Source organism: Strongylocentrotus purpuratus, unplaced genomic scaffold (assembly GCF_000002235.5).
Source record: "Strongylocentrotus purpuratus isolate Spur 01 unplaced genomic scaffold, Spur_5.0 spur5_scaffold_10, whole genome shotgun sequence".
NCBI lineage: Eukaryota > Metazoa > Echinodermata > Echinoidea > Camarodonta > Strongylocentrotidae > Strongylocentrotus > Strongylocentrotus purpuratus.
In genome coordinates, this window is record NW_022145595.1 from 23,186,881 (window position 1) to 23,212,174 (window position 25,294).

At 35.5% G+C, this 25,294-nt stretch overlaps 2 protein-coding genes across 8 annotated transcripts in view; one reads left to right on the forward strand and one right to left on the reverse strand.

Annotated features, from left to right (window-relative positions):
* The first annotated feature begins 25 nt into the window (after window positions 1-25).
* Window positions 26-17,548, forward strand: LOC578871 (G8 domain-containing protein DDB_G0286311). 2 transcript variants are annotated; one of them, XM_030979817.1, is made up of 8 exons: window positions 26-364; window positions 1,374-1,392; window positions 6,293-6,562; window positions 7,905-8,042; window positions 11,972-12,049; window positions 13,280-13,558; window positions 15,337-15,397; window positions 15,995-17,548. In XM_030979817.1, the coding sequence occupies exons 1-7, from the start codon at window positions 299-301 to the stop codon at window positions 15,375-15,377; spliced, it is 891 nt and encodes a 296-aa protein (XP_030835677.1). In that variant the 5' UTR covers window positions 26-298; the 3' UTR covers window positions 15,378-15,397; window positions 15,995-17,548. The 2 variants fall into 2 exon arrangements, with proteins under 2 accessions (XP_030835677.1, XP_030835676.1); XM_030979816.1 differs by lacking the exon at window positions 15,995-17,548 and having other exon boundaries at window positions 27-364; window positions 15,337-15,510.
* A 1,897-nt stretch (window positions 17,549-19,445) lies between these two features.
* Window positions 19,446-25,294, reverse strand: part of LOC594236 (cadherin-23) — a 154,448-nt gene continuing 148,599 nt past the window's right edge. For 4 of the 6 annotated variants that reach the window (XM_030979823.1, XM_030979818.1, XM_030979820.1 and 1 more), the window contains 2 exons: window positions 23,170-23,273; window positions 19,446-21,938 (listed from right to left, as the gene is read on the reverse strand). In XM_030979823.1, the coding sequence (XP_030835683.1) occupies window positions 21,654-21,938; window positions 23,170-23,273 (389 nt within the window). In that variant the 3' untranslated portion in view covers window positions 19,446-21,653. The remainder of the gene's footprint in view (window positions 21,939-23,169; window positions 23,274-25,294) is intronic. The other 2 variants (XM_030979822.1, XM_030979819.1) reach the window with 1 other exon arrangement.

The window sequence follows — 25,294 nt, forward strand, 5'->3', positions numbered from 1 at the left end:
AACCTTAATTCAAATTGATGGAGCGATTCAATAGCGACGCAGCTCATGGTTAGATTTCACTAACCATGCTAACAGTTTATTTGTATTTCCGACAACTTCATGAGTAATAAACCATATTACATTGATAGGTTGTCCCATATTTTGTTTCAATTTCATCCATCTAAACGGTTGCTATGAATGGCTTAAAACGAAATGTGACTTAATAGTTAATCACACGATCGCTCACCTTATATAAGAGCTCAATTAAAGCTTCCAGTCACCATTCTGGATTTTGTGACAGGACACACCTATCAACAAAATGAAAGGAGGAATTGTTATTATATTGGCTTCCGTCGTGGCCCTTATAGGCCTAACTTTGCCAGAGGTATGTGTATGCATTTTTTTTCTTCATTCTTGGTGTTTCGTAAGAATTAAAATCAACAAAGGCGTCGGCCCTTGGTTTTTGCATACCCTGATCAACAAGATTTTCGGTACATGTTTTCACTGACCATGTATATCATTCCTCTGGCCAGCCCGCATTCAGTCTAAACATTGGTCTTTATACAAAGTTGAATGCCTAATATGTTTTGAGAATATTAACTTTCCCTAAGTTAGTTAGTAGTATTCTTTATATTGTATTCTTTAAATATATTTTTTCACTGAGAAGAGTTATGTTTACCGTTGATTTGCTCCTGATGAAGACGCATTTATCCTAAACTAAATTTGGTTTGGTTAAAAAACAGATAAGAATCAGTGAAATTTGAAGGGGAAAAACAAGATAAAGAAGAAGACAGTTATTAATCATTAGGGTTTTGCAGTCAATTAAACGCCCATCTGTAACGTTATGACCTATTTCCCATGATTTTTGAGCCATCTTCTAATTTCTTCGAACTGAAACTTTAATAAATTTCCATTTTCATGGCACTACTGTCGCTAATGAATAAACAGACTTTTTTCGTACGATGCGTGTGTAAAAACACATGTCCCATAATGACGTTCTTGCTAAAGTTGAGCTATTGGTTTATCATTGACAAGTTTGGCAGACATGAGCGCTGTACAAGATCCCACTATTGTTATTATTTCAGGATATTTATGTATTTTCTTCCGAAAAGGGAAAAGGAATAAAAGGACAAGTTTCGAATTCAAAGTGCGCAACAAGCGGAAGTGGTGCTCAAAAGATACGTCACAAAGTTGCAAATTTGTTTTTGATCAGATGCAACTTTCTTATCTTTTATCTAACCCTTCCTAATTTCCTCACATATCTGGCACGATGTGTTTTGTGCTTACATTGTATGGAACGCCAATAAAAAGTGAATTTTAAATTGTATTTACCTTTTGTGTTATAAGTTAACACATCATAACATTTAACTTACACATATCGGTCTAATTTTCAGGTGAACTCCCAGGAGACTGGTAAGTCATTTCTTCGTCTTGTTTATATTTCTTCCTTTCTGCTACATTGTTTTTCCAATGTTTTCTTCTGATTCCTCTTTCACACACATGTTTCAATACAGAATCTGTTTACCTTTTTCGCAAAGAGTGCCCTTTAATATTTGTTTTGTTTGATTGTTTTACCTGACTGCTACGAAACCAAGTGTATGCTTGTAAGTAATATCTGACAGGACTATGCCAGCTTTAAATTCAGTCAATAAGAGTTGCCAAAGTATGGGTTATTCTAGTGGGTCTATTAATAAGTGGCAAGAAAGAGGCAGAGAGATATGTCTCTACAATCATGTGCAGGAATATTAGCATCACTCGTTAAAAGATTATGGTTGAAATCTCCCATAGTGATACACTTTTTGTTTTGAACGGAGTGATAGTGTAATGAATTATTCAAAGTGTCCAGAAAATCAGCATGATTGCTGCGAGGTGGCTTATAACAACTCTCAAGATAGTTTTTCTTCTTTTTGCGATCAGCAATTTCAATAAACAAAGTTTCTGCAATTTCATTCATCACTTTCATGTCTTTAATTGTAACATATTCAAATTGACTTGGCACAAAGAATGCTACTGCACCACCACCTGTCATATGTTCACGATTATTTGTAAGTATATCATATCCAGGGAGAGAAAACAGTGTATTATATTCACCTGAAAGCCACGTCTCAGTTACGCCTAATACTGTATGTTTAGGACTCCTGTGTTATCTAGAAACAAACGAAATTGTTCATAATTCTTGTTAAAACTTCTAACATTAAGATGTAATATACACAAGCAAGAATCAGGTATACATTTGAAAACATATTTTGGCCGAGGTCTCAATATTAATGTCTATCAACGTGACATTGATACAATTTTCTAGTTCATTTCCCATCAATGGAAAACTGTAAAGATTTAAGTTACATGCTAAAAGGAAACGTGTAAACAAGTCGACGGTTTGGTACATATTCGACATCTTTTCTTCTTCTTCTTCTTCTTCTTCTTCCTTTTTATTCTTCTATTATTCCTTTTTATTCTTCTATTCTTCTTCTCTTCTTGTTTCTTCTTCTTCTTTTCCTCTTCTTCTTCTTCTCCTACTTCTTCCTCTGCCATTTGTAGATTACGATGCTTATCTTTTTCCTTGTGTACCTGCAAATTGACCTTCGGAAAATTGTGCAGTTTGCTAATTTGCAATTGGGTTTTAGCTATACGGTGGCTGAAAATTACGTCATTGCGTGACGTCACAATAGGCAATGACGGAACAATCATGTTTAATCATAAAGTGTATAATTATAACCAGTGTGAATTTCAATTTAGATCGATGTCTAGAGCCTAAATTACCTATTCTAAATGTCAAAGCCATTCCTTACCATTGACAAACGTGAGTAAATGATAAAGCATGATACAAATATTGAAACATGATAATAAGGACTAATAATGCAACTATTCAAAGGTGACGGATATAAAATGAATTCATTATTTTATTCGAGAAATTAGCTACGCCCCACTAGAAACGGTAATACAGTGACCTCGAGCCCTGTAGAGTCTCTACAGGCAATTTAAATATGTATAATATATCTATTGACACTGTCATTTCGACTAAGATCATATTTGAATAATATTGTTTGACCGACAAAAGTGGTTTTTAAACCTAACAAATGCGTATAGTCATCAAACAAATTAGTTTCGACTAGAATAAAGAAAAAAACAATCATTATCCGTTTCTCATTTTCCCTTTTTTCACAGTACTCTCAAAAACGACATTGGGGAAATAAATGAATATTCATGCAGCCAAATAACGAACGTATAAACAAATTTATGACAAAATAGCAAAGAGTTTTAGATGTATAATTCTGAACAGGATGTGCGGCTTATTTCTTAAAACTGTCCTGTGTTATGACTTAAGTTGATCCAAATATCAACCAGCTTTGTTGACAAAAATGTCCTAATATCAAAACAAAATTGCAGACATTTATATTTATTTAATATTAGTTTAACTGACAGATTTAACTAACTGTTTGGGCATTCTACCGTTACCTCCTACTCTTTAAACAAATGTTAAAGGTCAAATGTAAATTTACCCAACAGTTTTTTCCTTTTGGCAGTGTACTATTCCGTTACAGCATGTCCATCTTAAAATTGACGATTATACCATCATTTCACCTTCACCATCTGTTCGCATATTTGGTGTTACCTTTTACAAGCATATATGTCACATCATGAATCAAATGTATGAAAATCTGTTAATTTCCACTTGCAGTAGAATAAGGAAGTTCATAGATCAAGATTCTTCACATGAAGTTGTGAGATCTCTTGTTTGTCTAGTCTCAGTCCAGCTAATTGTAATTCTTTTCTCAATGGTATATCGCTGAAAGATCTTAACTCCCCTCCCTTCTACTCCTCCAAACCAAAGCAGCACGGCTAGTTCATTGTAAGCCAAAATGTGTCCATGTCTCCCCTCTCATCACTGATCTTCATACATAAAGACCTTAACTCTCACTTACAAGTGTCTCAATAATCAGCCCCCAGCATACTCTCTTAAAAAAGAGAGTGAATTTTCACTCTATTTTCACTTTCTTGGGAGTGACGTCCGTGATCACTTGTTTAGGAGTGAAAATCGATTGATTTTAGAGTGCTCTCTAAGAAGAAAAGAGTGAATGTTCACTCTATTTTCACTCTATTTTCACTCTCCAGAGGAGTGACGTCCGTGATCACTCGATTTTTGTTAGAGAGTACCTATGTGATCTACTCCATTCGCACACATCCATCTATAATACACGATCAGCCAGTAATAAAACATTTACCGTCCCTCGAACACGGGCCCTCGAAACAGTAAACTTTTTCCGTTATTTCCCCTCCCCCCAAAAATAAAAAGTAAATAAATAAAACAAATAAAATGGAACTCCTTACCCCCTGTACTTAGAATTTCCACACTCTGACAGTTTTCAAGAAATGTCTAAAAATAGGTATAGCACACAAAAAATAAGTACAACAAACACATGTTATTTAATGATTGCAAATGATCAAACTTTATGAAAGCTTCAAAAAAAAAAAAAAAACAGAATTGAAATCGGTCAATGCGTTGTGATTTTATACCATTTTTTGATATCGCAAAATTACCGAAAAACCTGCCAGAAATGGTCAAATTGGCAAAAATGGCAAAATTCGACAAAGTTGACAACTAAATTCATCACTTTCTTGGACACAAATAATAAATTAAATTATCAGACACTAAAATATCATCTTTGTGGTAAAAAATACAGAAAAGAAAATTCATATATCTATTACCGTTTTGAAAACAGAAGCAAACAAAATAAGTAATTTTTGCCATTTTTGCGAATCTGCAGATATGAAAAAATTGTGAAAATAACTCCGTTAAAAAAAAGTCCGTCTAATTAATATGCGCATAATTATGTAACCAAATTAAAACCGAACATGATACATCAATTAAACCTATGTATATCAGACAGGTATGGAAATATATTTATTTTTGAAGAAAAACAAATTATGATTATTCATCAAATATGCAAATAAGGTCATTTCAGCTAGTTATATATATAGGAAAGTCAAACTGTTCATTTTGTTGGCATTTTTTAAAATCATATATTTATAGATCATATTTACACCAAATATTAACATTAAATTCCAAATATTTTTGCAATTTCAATGAAATATGGCGATGGAAATTACTTGCATTTCCTCATATGTTTCACAAATTATTTAGAAAAGCCGAACAAATGATAAGAATTTGCAGACTTTCAGCTACATCACAGTATAGTTTTTTTTTCTTTAATATCAGATTTGAGGATTTATGATGATTTTCCGAGAAACCATTCAATTCAACAGGCCATAACATTCCACAGGGACTGAATTTCAGAAGAAAAAAAAAAAATTGGTGACCCCAGTACAGTTGTGGCTACCGTGAGTGTAAATAACAAATTGATTTAATGAGTGAAACACCTAAGGATATTGCATTTTTGTAGGGGAGTTTTATAAATTGAAGTGCATTTTCACCACGCAGAATAACAGTCAATGGGCGATCAGCGGGCCATGTCACACATGGCTGAAAAGACAATATTCTAATCAATAATTTAACATATTTCCCACATGCCTATAACAATGAAACTACACAGAATTGTAGTTAAAGGTATGCCTGAAAGATATGTGAAATAACAATTTAAAAATATTGTTCAGTTTTTTAAAAATAAATTTACGAAAATTGCTATTTCTACCAACTGACTGCTGTTGTGTGTGTGTGTGTGTGTGTATGTGCATGGGGCAGAGTGTGTGCACAGGCAGTGTGATCACCCTACTAAAAAGACACCTTTTCACATTTGTTGTATATTCCTCTCTGTTTGTATTTAATGTAAGCTTCATGATTATGATAATTTTCTCTCTTTTTGTTGTTTGTTAGAATTTCTTGCTTATGCGCTTTGCATCTAATGAAAAGGCGCTTCATATAATATGTAATATCTTTATTATAATATTATTATATTACAAAGAAGAAATAGGAGCAGACTATAAAGGGTGGCAAAAAAAAAAACCGCCACACGTGACATCTACAATGTCAACGACATCATAGACACGAGGCCGTTGGATTTTGTTTTAGTTCAGTAGAAAATTCTTTCTGAGTAAATGGACACAAAGAAGTCGAAGATAATCAATTTCGGGTAACGTGCTTCGATTCTACAGCTATTTTTAAGAAGCAGTTTTAAAACTTGAGACTTCTGCAACAGTAATCATGCTATGTAACAGCTCTCTCTCTCTCTCTCTCTCTCTCCTCTGTATGTGTTTATCTATCTACCTCTACGCTATTTCTATGTTATGTCTATGATAAAGTCCAAATTCATTATTTTCATCACCCTCTGCTTTTTTGTTTATATCATCTGCACAGTGACTATATGTCAAGGTACATTTGGTAGGATCGATTGTGGCATGAACAATGTCGTCATCGAAAGCGCTTCCTACGGGCGGAATGGCAACATCATATGTCCAAGCGGTCAAGCCAACACAGCCAGCCCGTGTTCCGAAGATGTGACGGATATCTGGCAAAACCTAAGGTGCAGCGGCAGGACAACATGCTATCCTTACGCCAGGAGTAGTTGGAACGGCAATGGATGTCCATCATACCCTCAGGCCTATTTGGAAGTCATGTATACATGTGGTAAGGCACTTGGAGAATACATTTTCGGGGGGGGGGATGTGAGTTTAAAAACGTTATGAGCCAGTTTGCTTGCTGTATTTAATATACTCTTGTTTCATGGCGAATTGTTTGGCAAACAAAAATTGACGAGTCTGCGTGGGGTCCTTCCGTCTTCTGGTTTTGTTTCCTTTCTCCTCTAATTACTTCTACCCTCGTATCTCTCTTTCGTTCTCTTTTGTTCTCCCGCCCCCCCCCCCCATTTTCTTTTCTTTTCGTGCCATCGGGGCTTGCAGGGATACATGGGTCCATATGGAAACATTGTATTATCCGCGCAATCTGTCTTACGATGCATAGAGCAAAATCATTTTTGCATGAAAAATTGAAGTTTTCTGAAAAGTGCGTTTCTTTCCAGCATAGGGGTGCCCGAGAGTCACTTTGGCAACCTTTCAAAAAGTAGAATATAAACACATAATATGCTCTTTCTCTGTACTTTTGTCGAAAAAACATAGCAATCCCGCACAATGTCGTCTCTATTTGCTTTGGAGAAGAGCAAAATAGCGATCGAGTTTCGGCCCCTCTCACAATTAAGTCCTCACTCGTTCCATTGTAGTCAGGCGGCTTTGGGGTGAGCGGCTAATGAATAAACTAATCGTTAGCTTTATTTTGGTATTACACTTGTTTGGATTTGTTTTATATTGTTGTCGGAATTTACTCATTCGCAAAATGTAACTTTTGCAACAGTAGCTGATACTTTTTTCTGTTCTTGAAACGGCAATGAATTTGCATCGAACCCTCAGGCCTATTTGGAAGTCACGTATACATGTGGTAAGGCACTTCCAGAGCACTTTTTTTTTTCCCCTAAAATTTGGCCGACCGTTATTTTGTTCAGTTTTTTTTTAATTTTTTTTTATTTATTTTTTTAGGGAGGGGGGCGGGGGGGGGGGGGGTAAGGTCACCTTTTTTTTGGGTCAACCTTTGTCACAAATTTGTTATTTTTGTTATTTTTGTTATTTAAAAAAAAAATTAAAAACAAATTGAGGGGGGGGGAAGGTTTCCTCCAAAACATATACATAACAAGTTGTCCTAGAAGTTAGTTTTCCTAAGAGGTAGTTGACTGGGGGTGGCTATCCGGGGGTGGATGTCCAGGGGGTAGTGTCCGGATACGGTGCTTGTGTATGTGTATGTGTGCGTGTGTGTGTGCGTGTGTGCGTGTGTTTGTGTGTGTGTGTGATATTTACCTCAATTTACGTTCGGCATTTCTAACTGTAGTTGTTTTTACTTTACAATTATGACATCATTCGCACATGAATGGACACCATAACGTCGACAACAATGGCACGATTCTCAACGGCCGATTCCACAGCTATTCCTACAACTACAGAAATGACCACAGCACCAACTACAGAAATGACCACAGCACCAACTACACAAATGACCACAGCACCAACTACACAAATGACCACAGCACCAACTACACAAATGACCACAGCACCAACTACAGGTATGTTGAAACGTCAAGAATTCGGTTTTGATTTGATTTTTTGAATTCACTATGTATAGGCTACATGTCATCTTTTGAAAGTTAAATATCAATGCTTATCAACGTGACATTGATAACAATTTCTAGTTCATTCCCGATATACCTAAAACTGTAAATATTTAAGTTAAACATGCCTAAAGCAAACGTATAAACTATTCGTGATTTACCATGGATTTATAAGTCCATGGTTTTGTACGTCGCGTACGTGTTCGACATTATTTTTTATCCATCCTTGCTGGTGAAATTAAGGGAATGATACTTTGTGAGGATAGGTACCGATTTTCGGTCAAATTTTCTCATTCTTCTTGTTCTTCTACTTCTTCTTCCTTTTTATTCTTCTAATCTTCTGTTTCTTTTCCTTCTCTTCTTCTCCTCCTACTTCTTCCCCTGCCATTTGTAGATTACGATGGTCGCGGTTCATAATCACAAGGTCTAGCATTTAATACCCATGACAGATGCTTATCTTTTTCTTTGTGTACCCGTAACAAATCATGTTATCATGCAGTCCTTTCAACAATGTTGATCTTCGCAATGACAGTGTATCTTTCACTTTAGACATTGCACTTGTGTGTTATAACCAGGAGAGCGATATCAAATGCGAGAAGGAACTTATCCACATCGTTTCTGCCGTCTGGGGCCGCACTGACACCACATCAGTTTGTGGCAAAACCAGTATTAAATCAATTTTGTTGGAAATATGATTCATTAATGGGAAAAGAAAGCAAAGAGATGATTAAGAGAGGGTGGTTAAATAAATAAATACATACTAGCACGAACACACCCACACACGCACACACACGCACACACACATACCCAAGCACATGTACATACATTTATACATGCATACATACATGCACGCACATGCCAAATTTGACAACCATAAAGTAAAAGAATTGGACATATTTTGAAATACTGACAGCTGCAAACTGTAGTGTTTTATTATAATGAACTCCGAAATAAGACGACACTCTTTCAAGTAGTAACATAAAGATTGAGTATTTCGTCAGGAAGATGCGAACTCTTTATTTTGAGTCCCATCACTTAGAAAATGATGTATAATGGTCAGGGGCGTCGCTAGACCTTTTTTAGTGGGGGTGTAGAGGCCAACGATTACCGACAAAACTAGCCCCCAATTACCTACAAAATTAAATGTCCCAATATTTACAAATTTAACCCTATATACCCGGGGCCGAAGGGGTCTGAAAATCTGAATTATCTGAATTCAGTTTACCCCCCCCCCCTCTCGCGCGAAGCGCGTAAGCCTTGACTTTTCCATAAATTATTAGAAAAAGCAGACGATTTGTTAAACCGTGCTCGACTCTTAATCTTTGTCTGAATTCGGCTTACCCCTCCTGCGCAAAGCGCGGAAGTTTTGACGTTTCATTAAATTATTAGAGTAAGCAGACGATTTGTTGTACCATTTTCGACTCTTAAGAAGCCCTATTTATCTGAATTCAGTTTCCCCCTCTCGCGCGAAGCGCGGAAGCCTTAACGTTTCCTTAAACTATTAGAGAAAGCAGACGATTGGGTGTACTGTTCTACTCTTAATTCTCGTCTGAATTCAGTTTCCCCTTCCCGCGCGAAGCGTGAAAAGCTTAGACGTTTGATTTAATTATTATAGAAAGAAGACGATTCGCTGCACCGTTTTCGACTCTTAATAAGCCCTATTTATCTGAATTCAGTTTCCCCCTCTCGCGCGAAGCGCGGAAGCCTAGACGTTTCTTTAAATCATTAGAGAAAGCAGACGATTGGGTGTACTGTTCTCGACTCTTAATCCTTGTCTGAATTCAGTTCCCCCCTTCCCGCGCGAAGCGCAAAAAGCTTAGACGTTTGATTTAATTATTATAGAAAGAAGACGATTCGCTGCACCGTTTTCGACTCTTATTAAGCCCTATTTATCTGAATTTAATTCAATTTATTCAATATAAACAACAAATTAATTCATTCATAGACCTACACAAACATCACATGCATTGCAGCCCCTAAATATCATCCCCTCGTCCCTTAAGTTTTAGGTGTGAACAAATGACAACCACCGAATAGGACTTGGGCAATGCAACAGTAACCGTATTATTTATCACTCTCAATCAGATGCGTTCACAGTTTTCACACCTCTTAAAAAATGTTTCTGGAATTCATATAATGATACATGTACTGTGTTTATTAATTAAATCTAATGAATTCTTTAATTTCCTCAGCCAAATCCTTTCTCAAATATAAAATTGAAAGAATGTGTACAGGCTTACCTTGAAATAACTGAAGAGACAAACGGCCACTGTAAGTCTTGAACACGCCAGGCCTGGAACTTCAGTCTTCATCTACCCCCCCCCCTCCCCCAAACTCAGGGGTCGGAGGGACCGCATGCGCGTTCCTAAAATCTCAAGGAAAGGGATACTTTTTCGTGCGACAAAATCCGGCCCGAGAATTGTAAAAAAAGGGGGTGTATTTGACTTTTCACCCGGAGATTTCGTTAAAAAGAGGGTAGGTTTTTTTCTCTCTCTCTCTTTGGACTCCTGAAAAATGTAAAAAGGGGGTTATAAAATATCTTGAATATAATCGAAAAATTGATCAAATCCCGGGATCAAATTCATGAAATTCCTGCTAGCTTTTAAAGCTCATACAGGATTATTTCATTTTGAAAAGTAAAAACACTCGCCCCCAGTCCCCCTCGATCGACTAGAGCTCACCTGGATTTTTTTTTTTTTTTTTTTTTGTTTTGGGGGGGGGGGGGGGGGTCTCCAAGGCAGGAAAAACCAGCGAAAAGACGGCGAAAAGCCGGCGAAAGGGGGTTTCAGAAATGTTGGCAGCCCTGAGATAGGGGGGGGGGTGCTTTCAAAGGGAGTGAACGAGCATACGCGTACCCTAAATAACACTGAGTGGGGGGGGGGGGGGGGGGGTAGCCGGGCATCTACTGTACATGATTGCACTTTTTAAGCGCTTGCGCGCTGGCGCACTTTACGTCTGGGCTATAATAATACGCGGGGGTAGTCTTCCTAGTGGGTTGTTGTCCTAGGGGGTAGTTGACTGGGGGTGGTTATCCGGGGTGGATGTCCAGGGGGTAGGTGTCCGTATACGGGGCGTGTGTATGTGTGTGTGTGATGTGCCGTGTAAAGGTGTCAGAAAGTACTTGAATTTCACGTACACCTGCGAAGGTAATAGGCCTTTACTCCAGTTATCAACTTAAATAATTTCGATTGTGTCATTTAGGATGCACAAAAACGTTCATGAGTAAAATAATTAGATTCTCCATCAAGATGGTAATTAATCTAAAGAAAGAGAGAGGAAGAGAGAGAGAGAGAGAGAGCGCGCGCGCGAATAAATATTATAATAGAAACTCCATTAATATAAATAAATTCTAATTGAGTTACGATTTCTTTTTCCGGGATAAGGTGAATATTAAATGATTTCCAGCAGATTCCAAGTCAATGAGTGTTTGTGTGTGTTAGGGCGTTGTGGAAATATTGGATGCAGGGAAAAGTCCGAAGAATTTTTTCTATTTTCGTGTCGCTCCAATTTGGGGGATTCTGAGGAGGCTAGGAACAGTGTGTGGTATATATGTGGAAGTGTGGCGGGTGGTGTGTGTGTGTGTGTGTGTGTGTCGCATGGTGATTTTATTTAAAAAAAAATTATCAATCGTACAATTTGTGTAATGAATATGTTTAGAATTCATATCAAGATGAAAAACAACTGTATTTTATTTCTAAGACTGATTTGTATTGTTTGGAATCAATAAAAAAAAACTATTGAAGATAAAAAGTGGATAGAAGAACTAATAAATTGATTGAATAATCCTTTTGGGCGGTTTATTTGATTATGATGCACATCCTGAAATGAAATTGATTTTACTTATTTTCTTGTATTATGATTTTGCACCATTTCGATTTAAACAGAAGAAGCAACAACGACAATGCAGCCAACAACATTGCAGCCGACAACAATAACAATGCAGCCGACGGTACCACCAGCAAGTATGTAGACCTATGTTTACCTACAGAAATTGACGATATTACTGGGGTTGTAGCTGTCAGTGTTGTAGATAAAGGAGGCATAGGGGGAGGAGAGCACCAGCCCCCTTTACACATCGAATTACACACAAAGGGAGTGAATCTGCAATAATTGCAAACACTGCCGCAAAGTCGACCTGGGGCAATGTCAGTAGCCCTATCAATCCTCTAATAAAACATGCGAACATGACAATAACATATATCGTTAAGTTATGTAGGTAATATTTTGTTTTCTTGGTAATTTGAGTAATGTTAATTCTATTAGTAATATTGATTTTGTTTGAAGTAATTTTGATTTGTTTACATGTACAGCGCTTTGAAACTTCTGTCACAAGCGCTATATAAATTTGTCATATTATTATTATTTTTATTATCGTAATCTGAACGTGATTTATATAGGTTGTGAAATACGTTTCTGAAAGCTCCCTTTCGATTTCCTTCAAAGTCGTTCCTTCATTTTAAAAAGGGAAATGATAAATAGACAGAAAATAAATAGAGAGATAATGAAAGACCGAAAGAGACAATTCATGGGAAATCGATGAGAAAAGAAGTAGATAGGACCAAACGTCCCCCTTAAATCAGAGGTTTTGCTGAAGCAGGGAAAGTTTGAACAAAAACCGATTACAAAATTAATGAGAAAGTTATGATTTTTGAAGGTGCAATCTGGTTTTATCTTGCTTTTCCTCCCACTACTGAAAAACTTAAGGGAAATTGTAAATTTGTTAATCATACTTTAACTCACGACCCTGTGAGTGTTTGTGTTCCTATCAATTAATTTAAGTGTCGTGGTATAGTGGTCGATTCACTTGACCCTCAATCCAACATGTCCAAGGGTTCGGGGTTCGAATCCCACCCTTCTACTAACGTACCTAGCTCAGGAAGACATTAATACTCATTTGCCATTCTCCACCCAGGTGTAAATGGGTACTTGCAAGGCCCTTCATTGATGCTGATTAGGCTTCCATGCATGGGTAAACAAAGTATCATTATAAATTGAATTCCAATTCTCTTACCTATTTTAGAATGTTTTAACCCCCCCCCTCCCCACCCCCATCTCCCTCCCTCAAACTCAAAGCCCCTGTATACCACCTCTCAGCTTTCATTTCTTAATCCATTTCTATGTAATTTCTATGAATAAGTCCAAATTCATTATTTTCACCACCCTCTGTTTTTTTGTTCATATCATCTGCACAGCGATTTTGACTCCAGTGTGTCAAGGTACATTTGGTACGATCAATTGTGGCTCGAACAATGTCACCATATGCAGCGCTTTCTACGGGCGGAATGGCAACATCATATGTCCAAGCGGTCAAGCCAACACAGCCAGCTCGTGTTCCGAAGATGTGACGGATACCTGGCAAAACCAAAGGTGCAGCGGCAGGACAACATGCTATCCTTACGCCAGGAGTAGTTGGAACGGCAATGGATGTGCATCGCACCCTCAGGCCTATTTGGAAGTCACGTATACATGTGGTAAGGCACTTGGAGAATACATTTTCGGGGGGGGGGGTTGTGAGTTTAAAAACGTTATGAGCCAGTTTGCTTGCTGTATTTAATATACTCTTGTTTCATGGCGAATTGTTTGGCAAACAAAAATTGACGAGTCTGCGTGGGGTCCTTCCGTCTTCTGGTTTTGTTTCCTTTCTCCTCTAATTACTTATACCCTCGTATCTCTCTTTCGTTCTCTTTTGTTCTCCCGCCGCCCCCCCCCCCATTTTCTTTTCTTTTCATGCCATCGGGGCTTGCAGGGATACATGGGTCCATATGGAAACATTGTATTATCCGCGCAATCTGTCTTACGATGCATAGAGCAAAATCATTTTTGCATGAAAAAGTGAAGTTTTCTGAAAAGTGCGTTTCTTTCCAGCATAGGGGTGCCCGAGAGTCACTTAGGCAACCTTTCAAAAAGTAGAATATAAACACATAATAGGCACTTTCTCTCTGCTTTTGTCGAAAAAACATAGCAATCCCGCACAATGTCGTCTCTATTTGCTGGTATTACACTTGTTTGGATTTGTTTTATATTGTTGTCGGAATTTACTTATTCGCAAAATGTAACTTTTGCAACAGTATGCAACAGTAGCTGATACTTTTTTCTGTTCTTGCAGAGGGCGCTACACAATTTGTTTTGGTGAGATAATGAAAACTGATTATCAAATTTGAAAGAATATACTTATTAAAATATCAAAATCAACCAGCCGGCCTATGTATTGTTATTATTGATTAATTAATTAATTAACCGTCACCGTATCAAAAAAAAAAGTAGAGTTGAATTGGTATGATCCTTTTAAATCTATATTCACACATTTTGGGGTCTAAAATATAGAAATAAAGAAATTCTACAAATTCATCATTATTTTCCTCTTCTTCCTCCGCCTCTTTTTCTTCTTCTCCTTCTTCCTTTTCTTCTTGTACTTATTATCATTTCTATCATCAGTTTAATGTTGTTATTATTATTATCTTTAATAAGTAATTCTTTTATTTTTCTTATTATGTCTGTAAATAATTATTACTATTTTAATTTATTAATTTTATACATGTCTGTAAGGGACCCCACTGGAAATAAGCTCTCGAGCTTTCGTGGGTTTTCCTGTTCAAGTTGACCTATTTCTGATCCGTTATTATTGTATATTGTTGTATGTTGGAAGCTTGTCGAATAAAAATCAATCAATCAATCAAAATTACCTTCATAGCAATTTTAGGCTCTGAAAGTGCACTAGACGTGTCATAAATAAAAATAAGAGCGATAACTTTGAAGACAATTGTAGTCTTAAACAATAATAGACTTTTCATTTAAGCTATAATATAGTTCTACCCAGAGCCATATATTCTACGCCATTGTTGTGACCAAGTGAAACCAGTTTGGTCAAATTCTGTCATACCGAAGCTGTGACGTCATACAAATCTATTTTTAGAATTTCTCAATTTTTTCTTCATTTTCAGAAAAAGCATCAAAAATAATGTCCAGATGTTGAAAAACAATTGAATATGTTCAGTATTGGCTGAGATATGACCATCTGAATAAATATATTTCCTGTAGGAACTCAGTGTTATTTGCTCTGGCTCGTAATGGTTAGACAGTGGACAGTATGACGTCACACTTAGGTACTCTTATATTATCATTAATGGTTCATCAAAAGGATAAACCTTATTAATTCTCTTCTTTTTGTTTTCTTCTTGCCATCCTTCATTCGCTCTCTCCCTGCGAATTCGAATTCTTCCATGTGTGGATCTACCATCTGTGACAACAGCACCAGAAGGATGTCCTGTGCCGGCACTACCCGCTTCTTAGAATTCCTACATCAGAACATGGTATACCAGCAACTGTTTATTGTTGAATGTGTAATCAGTAGAACAAACGAACACAAACTGGTGTAATTTCATCCTTTTTTCCAACTGCAAAATTACAAAAAAACACGCAAAAACACGCATACTTAAAGTTATCGAAGATTGTAAATCATGGATTAAAATTAATAACGGGACATTAAAACATGCACAAATTAGCGCATTATCCTAAAATATTGAGTTTTTGTCAGGATCTTATTTTTCTTTTACCAACTCTGGCACACAAATTATGGGCAGGGCGGAGTACTAAATTTGAAAAATTGTATGATGTACTATTCCTAATACAATCCCCATATAAAATTTACACTGAAATTTTTCCGGTAATTTAATATGTTGTAATCAATGTGAAACTGGTGTCTGGCCTCCGAAATTCACCGCAGTGGAAGCGCGGTTCGGAGCATGGAACTTCAAAGCGGAATGTTACACATCCCATTGTTATGCTTTAGAACTCACGAATGCGTTTGAATAAATTAATTACAAGAGTTTTCCACTCCTTTCTTTCATCTTTCTTCATGTACGTACTAGCCATTGCTTTGTTTGTTTGTTTGTTTTATTATATTTTAGCACGGTTGCATACTTCAGCCAATGGCTGTTCTTCAGCATGGCCGTGCATAGTTACCCATTGCATAGTTACCCGATGCACTGGCACCACCTTGCAAAGAATTCATTTGAGCAACTATATACCTGTTGGGCACTTCCATACAAGCCATGCAAGCGATGGCGGAAGCACTTTGTATTTTGCTATAACTAAAAGGGCGATGTTAACACCGTCAGACAACACAGTCGCAAACGCACGGTACAGTGTTTCGTTTACAATGGAAAGCAGGTTTATGTCTTACACAAAGACAATAAAATTGTAATATTTCATTTTTAATTATTGAAAAGCACTCACTGCTTTAACACAAAATTAACAGAAATATAATGTGTACGGGAATGTCCCTGTCTAAAACAGCAACATGAAAACAATGAAGTAGAACATAGATTCTTCTAAAAATATAAAGTCATTCTGAATTAATGTATTTCCGGGGCGCTTGCTCCTTTTAAGGTGTCATGGTGGTTAAAAGGTTTTAGGAGGAACCTATATTATGCATAAATCAAAGGAAATATCTCTCCTTTGCTGAATTGTATTTTATTTGTTTTAATTACTTCATAATAGAAAAAGAAAAAAAAATTGAGTTGAATGCTGAATGAATACAACTAGTTTTTCAGTGCATTGTAATCAGTACTCATACTATTATATATGGTGTCTTAAGTTTTTTGTACTTTCATTTAATATAAACTTCTTGTATGCGCTTCTTGCATAGGAAGAGTATGTGCCTTGTAAAATACTGCCATAATTGTTGTGAACATTACTGAGGAAGAAAAAATGATACCGGTAGTTCGTTTAAAAGTAAAATCGTAATTATACGTAATATATGAAGTAATCGAATATAATTGTAGCCTATTACTGAATCATATTTGTGTCATAGAATATTTGTTGTTTGGGCAAGAAAATCCTGGAAGTATATGTAACGTTCTAGACTTAACTTTTGTCTTCGTCATAGTTTGCAACAAAACAATTGAATTTTCGTAATTTTGTTAAGATTACTAGGTTGAAGAACAATGTACTAAAGGGTAACTATCACAATAAGGTTCTAGATTTTTAATAAATATCTGATGAATCCTGGAAAAATCAGAGGTAGTCTTGATGGTTATTATAGTGTAACATTATTGTAGGGTATTGTGAAGTAGTTATAAATTGACATCAAACAGGTCGTTGCACTTCATGTTTAGTTAGATAAAAGCTCCATTAGGGCTATAAATTCAATACAATTATCACGTATACTAAATCTTAGATGTGATCTGAGACATAGGCCTACGAGACTAATAGATTGTTGCCAGAGCCTTAAAAGGACGTCACATTGCCTTAAAAGGATGTCACATGTGGCAGTCAACGTTCTCGTCGTGCAAATCTAAAAGTCCCTATCTGAACAACGCCTTAGTCTGGATCACCCGTTCCTTAAACAAGCATGTCTTTTTTCGCGTAGAAATACTAACTTTCGTAACTAAATAATCAATATTCTATAAGAAACTTCTCTTAATCATAATAAAAACTAGTCATGTAGTTCTTGCAGCTTATAATGTGTTTCGGTGTCATTCATTTCCCGTGTTTTATCACTTGTTTGTTTTCTTTTTCATCGGCGATCTGGTTCCGCCAATGATGAAAATAACTACACCTCCACAATGAGATAGGATGTTTAACATTATAAACTTGAAGAACATAGGACCTTCTTGCATTAAAAAGTTGCGTTTAAACGCGACTGATTTGTTTCACTTTTATGCAATCAGAATAGCTTATTTTGGACTTTCGTGTAATCGCAACCAAGAGGGCCGTCCGTATCTGTATGCTTTTGCTACGCAGTGGTTGACCCAGGGGTGGCGATCCCGGGGGTGAAGAAAAAAAATGCCCAAAAGATAGAGATGGTAAGATAGAAAGAGCGAAAGAGCGAAAGGAAGAAAGAAAATAAGAGCGAAAGAAAGAAAGAAAGAAAGAAAGAAAGAAAGAAAGAAAGAAAGAAGGAAGAAAGAAAGAAAGAAAGAAAGAAAGAAAGAAAGAAAGAAAGAAAGGAAGAAAGAAAGAAAGAAAAAAAGAAAGAAAGAAAGGAAGACAGAATACGTTTAAATACTCATCATCATCCATAAATTGTATTATTTGAACAGATGTCAAATATGTTGTCAAATAAATGTTCATTCATTATTTTTTTTCTTCATTTTTCATTTTTATTTTCAGCTATATAGTTGAAATAATTTGCACTCCAAATGAAATTGAAAACTTTCTATACATAAATTGTGTATGGCCTTTAAGTGGGCATGAAATGCAGACAGTATTAAATCAAGTGTACGGAAAAGAAAATCACATCACTATGTATAGGGAAATTTATCAGAATATCACATCTTTGAAATGCGGTTGTACAATATTTTTAGTTATAGGAAAATGATAGGAAAATGATGGGAAAATGATGGAAAGGTATCTCTCTCTCTCTCTCTCTCTCTCTTCCATTCTTCCACCCACCCCTCTGTCTCCAACCTCTCGCTCGTCTCTAGACTCTGTTTCCCTTAATTCCTGTTGCTTACCCCTTGGCCCCTTTCTCCCTTTCATTTAAAATATACTCTAAACTTAACAATATAGTACGGGACTTTCAAAACCTAAATGACGATGAGAAATTTAAACTAATGATGTCCAATGACGAAACCGACATAAGCGCAATGATATTAGGAATAAGCGAAATGTACCACAAACGAATATACCTACTGAAAAATAATAAATCTAAAAATAACTACACATAACATCCCCCCCGTTAAAAAAAATTAATATATATATATATATATATATATATATGAAGTTCAAGTCTTGTTTTTGACCTCGTATTTGCTTTCATTTGCTCAATCATTTACATTGCTGTTTATCTTTATACTTTTGATATATTTTGATTGCAATATCAAGTATATAAGATAAAGAAACGACCATATATTATATATTCGCGAGATTAGTAGATCATTGATTGTTTTTGTTTTTTCTCTCGCTGAAATTTAGTGTTGTAAAAAGCATTATTTTTTGTGATCCCTTGCTCACTGTCTCCCACGTGGTGGTTGGGTTCAAAATAGGATCGTATTTTCGTGGGGAGGGTTATACATAATATATATATATATATATTTTAAATCTTTCTAGAGACTAGCTTGATAGAGACTAGCTTGATACTTACATGATAGGATATACGGGTGTGCCGCTCTAATGGGTAACTTTTTCTCCCAAAAAATCCCTAAACATGGGTCCCACTTTTAACAAAAATACCATTAAAATGGAGGGGGTCGTTTTGGGGGTATTTTTTCGAGAAAAATGCCCCCAAATGCCCCCTAATAATGGGTAGGGGTTTCGAGGCTTGAGCGGCACACCCCATCCAAATCAAATCTGAGTACCCCCCCCCCCCCCGGATTCTTGACGGAAAGACTTAAATTATAACTCTTCACCCTGGTATTTCTCAAAAAATGGAAGCAGTTTTATTCTCTGAATATTGCTTACAAGCATGACTAATCTGCATTACAATTACCTTGACTCATATCAACATGCATTAGATGGAATTACAAAATATTAGACTACAACTTTTATGATTTTTATCTACGCTTTACATCTTTATAAGATTAACAAACTATCAGTTAACAAATAAATTTGTATGCTGATTCTCGAATTATAGTCCCTTTTCCATTTCCTATATATATTTTAACATTCAGGATGAAATGAACGGCCAATAACAGTGGAATCATACTATTAAATAATTTTTTAGCATTTTGACCTAAAAAGGAAATAAATAAAATACATACTAAAATGCAAAAGTGAATTTCTGAGTTGTGTGTTAATACTTTGTTACAGATTCTAACACTTAATAACTGACGAGGATATATATATACAACAAATACAATTTTTTCTTTGATTCCTATTTCTACCAATATAAGAGATGATGTATTTTCTCTTTTTCTGCACAAAGCCTGTTGAAGAAAGATAATGTACTATGGCATGGCTCAACATTTTTAGAAATATGACTTGGGTAAAATGAGAAATATTTAAAAATGGGTGAAAATAACCTGCACGTACATGAATTCTCTCTCTGAAACCATTGACATTGGAGTTGTTGATTAGAAAACTTATTTCCACTTTCATTTTGACTGACATTTCGTCCAATCTGGTTTGTCCTCTTAGGAATATACTGTCAATATAAATGTTTTTAACAAAGTAAGAATAACATGTAAGGTCCTTTTGCTGCATATCAGGCAATTTGAAAGCTGCAATATTAATAGGCCAACTTTCAATGGTCAACTACGTTTACATTTGTTATAGTTGTTAAGAAAAATAATAAAATAGAATTTGTAATTTTGATTTTGAGATTATTCTGGAGGGCAAGGAGTGATAACGAGGACATTTTGTTTTTTAATCCGAAAAATCAAACCTATCGTGGAAGACAGCATCAGAAGAAAAAGAAAAACATCATGATTATTCTCCTTACAACACATGAAAATATCTTCTTACATTGTAATTCATTCTATACAGCATGATTCTGCTAAGATATAAATAAGCTTCATAAAAAAATTGCATATTCTTACTCTTTTTTGTTACAACATGTATATTTCTGTAAATAAGGTTTTCATTATTTAAAACATTTTCAAATAAACAATTCCAAAAACGAGCCTTTCAGACTAGAATCCTATAAAAAATTCATGTTCAATAACATGAATCCATATCAAATATCTTTTAACATATCAAATATTACTAATTAGTATACATAATTTAACTTTATTGTTGATAAAAAAAAAAGCCTATAAGATATACAAGATATACATGTACAGTACTGAACTATATTGATGGTCAAGTATAAAAATACTATATTATGCAGCTAAAATGTACATGTTTTAATAGTTACAACTCATGAGCAGTCGTCAAAGTAAATGTACAGGTAATAAATGTACTTCACCGGTTACAGAAATCTCTACATACATGTAAGTTCATATTAAAAACTATATATTATATTTAAGTACTTTTTTTCTTATCTTGCAATAGCCAGTACAAATGCACTTGTCTTATATACACAAATAAAGAATGTTAACAAGAAGACACGTACAGGGTTAACATCAGTGTAACATTATCACTTGCGTTTACTGAATTTGTAAGCAAACGATTCTTATTTTGCAAGATTGGAGATACCAAAGTGAATAATTATGCATGTGCATAATGAATTGATTTATTTTAAAAGTAAAATACCAAATTACTATACTTCAAAAGTTTTCACATTTTTTAAAACATGAAAACTCATGTCAAATGGCAATAGACATATTTAAATCTTTAAGTCAAAAGACCAACATATTTTTGTGTCCTATTACAGATTGAAAAATTCTCACGACTTGCCTATTAACTGATGGTTAACTATTAACTGATGGCAGTAGCACTTATACATGCATATCATTATTAGCATCAATGACATCATTTTTTTCTTGCTAGGATAAAACAATCAAAAAGACATGACAAGAACGCTGACAAACAACTGTTGGTATACATCTGAATACTCTTTAAATATTCATAACTCAAAACATTAAGCTGACATACAAAAGTGTACAAAAAGCATACATGTATTGTAGTAGTAGACCATGCATAGCTAGAGGACCTACTCATATTATGTAGAGGATAGAAGTTCTTTTACAGAGCACTTTCTTCATCGTTGAACCCATTGTTTGAGTAACCTCGCCCCCCTCCTCCTCCTCCTCCCATTGCTCCTATCCCATCTCCTCCGCTCGTCTCTCTCTTGATCGTTCTCCTCACCCGTCTCTCCTCGACGATGTCGGCGTCGTCGTCGTCCTCATCGTCCATCATGGCGAGGTTGAATTCGCCGTTCCTGCTACCGCTGTCATCGGACTGTGAGGACATGGTATGGGAAGCCACTGAGGGGTTCTCAGCGTTGCTACCGCCACTGTCAGGCAAGACCTAGACAGGGAGAAAGAGGTTGTCAGAATCTTGGATGTAAAATGTTTACATTTATTGTTAAAGGGAGTGGGTCGCCATTTTGCAGCTGCAGAAGGCCATAATTCGCTGACACCAGACTCGGTGGAAATACAATTAATGTGTTTACAAGTCTGCACACAGCGAACCCATAGGTCCATCAAGAAATACCCTTATGTCATGTAAAGTGAGATAGTGACTTTATCTTGTGGAGGAATGGATGAGGAAATACAAAGCATTACATATGGCATGTCTTCATCAGCTCAAGATTGCCAAATAGCCCGCTGTTTCTGATGTGGGAAATAATCCTGAAGTTACAAATCGTGTCTTCATCAACACGAGACTTGACCTCGAAACTTGATTAATTATCTGCTATTCTTACTGTAACCAATAATACATGTACCTAAGGAATTCCATTGTTCTCAAGTGCAATATGTTTATACATTATACTGTACTCATATCACGCTTGTGATTAGCACACTGCCAAGACTCCAATTGTAATACTTTTTAACACTTTTTAATACCTTTTAATACTCACTATACCTTCTAAATGGAATTTGTATTGCATTTTATTACAATTTTTCCAATGTTACGGTTAATTGAATTCACGTATCTCTATGCATTTTATTTGTTTATATGTAAACATTTATTCATTTTTGCTAGCAATATTTCATATCTTGTATTTTTAAAAAAATCTTTTTTGTTGTTGTTTTGTTTTCTTGTTACTACTTTAATGTTTTGATTTAAAAATATATTTATTGTTATGTTATCTTTATGTTTTTTAATGCTTTTTTATATTGATGTAAACTTGCATTTTTAGTCTTCGGACTTGTTCACAAGTAATGAATAAAACCTTATTTGAACTTGAACTTGAAACTCTAGTTTGAGAAATTAGCTAGAGATATTTTGCTCAGCGTTCGCTCAAAGTGCGAGTCTTCGAGCTGGTGAAGACGCACCGGACAAATAGCGGGGTATTTTGCAAACTAGCCCAAGATATCTTGGGATGATTATCTCGACCAAATATCCCGCTAATTGCAACTTCGGGCTGATGAAGTCGCAAATTAACTGGATAATTTGGGATCGGATAGTTCAAATAACGGGACATTTGGTAATCTTGAGCTGATCGATGAAGACAGACCTATAGAGATGCATAAGCGTGATCACTCAGTACTGTGCTTTGCTCATTTAATGATTGGAAATTAAATCAATTACTCACCTGGTACGTAAAGCTTCGACCCTGCGGGCTGGATGACCCACTCATTGAGCTATGCTCATCTTGTAAAGCCAACCTGGATTCTATACCACTGAGCATATGATCTGCTGCAAAGGAGGACGATAAAGACGAAACAGCTTTTATTAGATTTAATTTCATTTCATTCATTCTCAGGAATACTTAAAATTGAGTCAACAATAAAATACATATAAATAAACAGCGCCATCAATGTTACAAAATTCCAAATTTAAAATAAGACAGAGAGGGGTGAGAAAAAGAAAGCGGAATTTATGAATAACAGGCCAAGTAAATTATAGAATTACATTTATGACAAACATGTACATATATAGTAGGCTTGCGGGTGCACCATGTGAGAGCAGCAGCATCAAACATGTACATTTACTACCTTTATGGTATCATTTGAAAAAAACTACAGTACTTCAATAGTAACTTTATACACATGTACTTAGAAAGTTTTTAAAAAACAAAAAGAAAAAAAGAAGCAGAATTTGATTGTTATTGGCAAACAGTGACATTTAATAAGTGCAGAAGCTGAAAAGGGTCACCAGTCAAAAAAGAGAAAGAGCAAGAAAGAGAGGGAAAATGGAATGAGAAAGAGAGTAAGAAAGAACACCAGAGTTTTTAAGTGGAAAATAATTCAATTGACAGGTTGTCCTTTCAGCTTCATATGCAGAACCTGCTAAAAAATTGATATATATATATCTTGGCTGATTATTCCATAACAAAATATATATTTTAGTGTTATTAACATCAAAACTGGTATTAAGATAAAAACTTGTGGGTTAGAACAATGACATGAAGAAGGCATGAAATCTGCTAGATTTAATACATAACTCGCACAAAATTATATGCACTCTTGGAGAATAGCAATTACAAAGTATTGTACAATTGAATTTAAACACAAAAGAGAGAATTATGTAATAGATAGATCACAAAAATTGGGTTATGTTAACATATTCACATGTTTAAATTGTCTTAATGAATAGCATTACTCTGGGTGACAATACCATATTCAAACATAAAATTGTTTGATCAGAATATTGAAAATTATCCCTGGAAAGTAAAGTCTCACATTCAGGCTTTTTAAATCCCATATAAGCCCCTTCAGATACAACAAAAATTTGATTAGATGCGACTAGTATAGGTTTGTTATTTCTTGAAACACAAACAATCGGAATATGACATGATAACAGCAATCACATACCACTCATACCTTTAGGATTTGTTAGATTCTCTGTCTGCCTAACTTTGTTTTCTTTTTGTTTGCTAGACAAGGCGATATCTCCTGATTCCAGTAAAATGATTTCTCCTGGCCATGCAAGCATTGAAAAGTAATCAAGTTTATGATAGTCATCTTTTAAACTAAATTGTCTCTTACAATATACACACTCCCACAGAAAAAAGAAGAAAAAAAAAGGAAGGAAAAGTGGAAGAAGGAGAAAGAAAAAAATAGAAAGGGTCAAGAAGAAGAACAAGAAAAATAAAGGGAAAAAAAGAAGAGGAGGAGAAGGAGAAAAGGATATTGGATTTCATTGAAAAGTAATCAGGTTTTATACAATAGTTACGTTTAAAATGAATTGTCTCTTACAATATACACACTTCCATTTTATCTGCAAGAAGTTTCACAAGTGTAGGAGGTAAAGGATAAAAGAAGAAGAAAAAGAGGAAGAGGAAGAAGAAGAAAAAGAAGAAGAAGAAGAAGAAGAAGAAGAAGAAGAAGAAGAAGAGGAAGAGGAAGAGGAAGAGGAAGAGGAAGAGGAAGAGGAAGAGGAAGAGGAAGAGGAAGAAGGAAGAGAAGAAGAAGAAGAAGAACAAGAAAAAGAAGAAGAAGGGTTAAGAAAAATTAGAAAGAAAAGGAAAGGAGAAGTGGAAGAAGGAGAAAGAAAAAATAGAAAGGGTCATAAAGAAAAACAAGAAAAAAAAGAAGAGGAAGAGAAGGAGAAAAGGGATATTGGATTTTACCACTCTGTTTACACTCTCTTTAACTTTTCATGACAAGCTTGACTTGAGCGCAATAATATTTTGAACTGACACTGACCTTCAATAAAAGGCTTGCAATGGAGTGCAGCTAAAGGCATATTACAAAACACTTTTGTTCTTCTCAATA

Coding starts and splice junctions, on each gene's coding strand:
- LOC578871 (XM_030979817.1), top strand. CDS start 299: ATGAAAGGAGGAATTGTTATTATATTGGCTTCCGTCGTGGCCCTTATA. Junction 6,563..7,904: donor GGAAGTCATGTATACATGTG/GTAAGGCACTTG, acceptor CCGATTCCACAG/CTATTCCTACAACTACAGAA. Junction 8,043..11,971: donor GACCACAGCACCAACTACAG/GTATGTTGAAAC, acceptor CGATTTAAACAG/AAGAAGCAACAACGACAATG.